Here is a 1,146-nt window from a genome sequence, read left to right on the forward strand (position 1 = left end):
AAAAAAAAAAAGATGGAAAAACCCTAATCTCCGTGGTAGGAAAGCCTAATGAATCAAAATGTGTATGTTTTGTGGAACCTTAAGCAATAGCATATACAATTGTCTCGGCTTCAGTAGGGCGCCACATGGATTTCTGGACAAACAACAATCCTTCTTTATCCCTAGAGTAAGTCGAGCGAATCTCCCACTTCATAGACTTGAAAATGCTCTCAAGTTCATTAAGGGTCTCAACATTGTCCCGGACAATGAGCTTTCCTTCGGGTCTCAATATTCGGTCAACCTCCGCTACAAGAGCCATGAAATTACACCTGTTGACCCCAAGATACAGAATTATTAGAATAAAGTACAGACACATTAGTCGTCTGAGTTAAAGACACTAGCAGTTACTGAAATTTCACGTTGATTGTTCCAATTTGGTTATTCGTCCATGTCCATTAGTTTGACAAACAGAAAACTGACATAGCAGTCTAGTTGATGGCCAATTAACGAGACTGTCAAGTCTTCCTTTCTGTTAGTCAGACTAAAGGAGAGTGACCAAACTGAGACAAAGTTTAAGTTTAATAACCAACATGAAATTTTGCTAGCAGTTTAGTGACCACCAGCGAATTAAGCCCCTCATCAAACCACTGGAATATATACGCACTTCTTCTTAATTTTTGAGAAGAGATGATCTGCATGGAGAAGATCGTAAGATCTTGGGTATGTACTGAAGGATTCACACCAGTCATGATAAATTCCAAATAGACCTCGTTCGTATATAATAGGTAGTGTATCTGGAGCATCTACGGAGATAACATTCACAACCCAAACATTCAGTTCTTTCAGAGCAGCAGCCAATCTGCAAGGAGGGCCAAAAGAAAAGCCAAATAATGATTGAAAGCTGCTTTGATGACAAAAGTAAGGGCAATAAATATGCAGGGTTTATGTTTACAAACAAGAGATAATAAAAATTATGATTAAGAGCTGACATATCAAATACTCAGCAATGAAAAATGCAAGGTCAAAAGGGTAAAAAACTCAACAAGTTCACAATCAATTGGCTCAAGTCCAAAAATTTCCACCAGAAACGAGAATGAACAGTGCAATTAGCCATAAACCTAAATTATAAGGGTATTATTGGGTAGCATATCCAACAAAAAAAAAGGT

At 37.7% G+C, this 1,146-nt stretch overlaps 1 protein-coding gene across 1 annotated transcript; it reads right to left on the reverse strand.

The window, feature by feature from the left end:
- LOC111390079 (probable methyltransferase PMT26) lies at positions 1 to 880 on the reverse strand (the record flags this gene model as incomplete). Its single annotated transcript, XM_023015066.1, has 2 exons — positions 1 to 308; positions 644 to 880. Coding segments are annotated over 2 exons (466 nt in total), but the record flags the coding sequence as incomplete, so codon positions are not given.
- Positions 881 to 1,146: the final 266 nt, after the last annotated feature.

This window comes from Olea europaea, unplaced genomic scaffold (assembly GCF_002742605.1).
Source record: "Olea europaea var. sylvestris unplaced genomic scaffold, O_europaea_v1 scaffold6487, whole genome shotgun sequence".
Lineage (NCBI taxonomy): Eukaryota > Viridiplantae > Streptophyta > Magnoliopsida > Lamiales > Oleaceae > Olea > Olea europaea.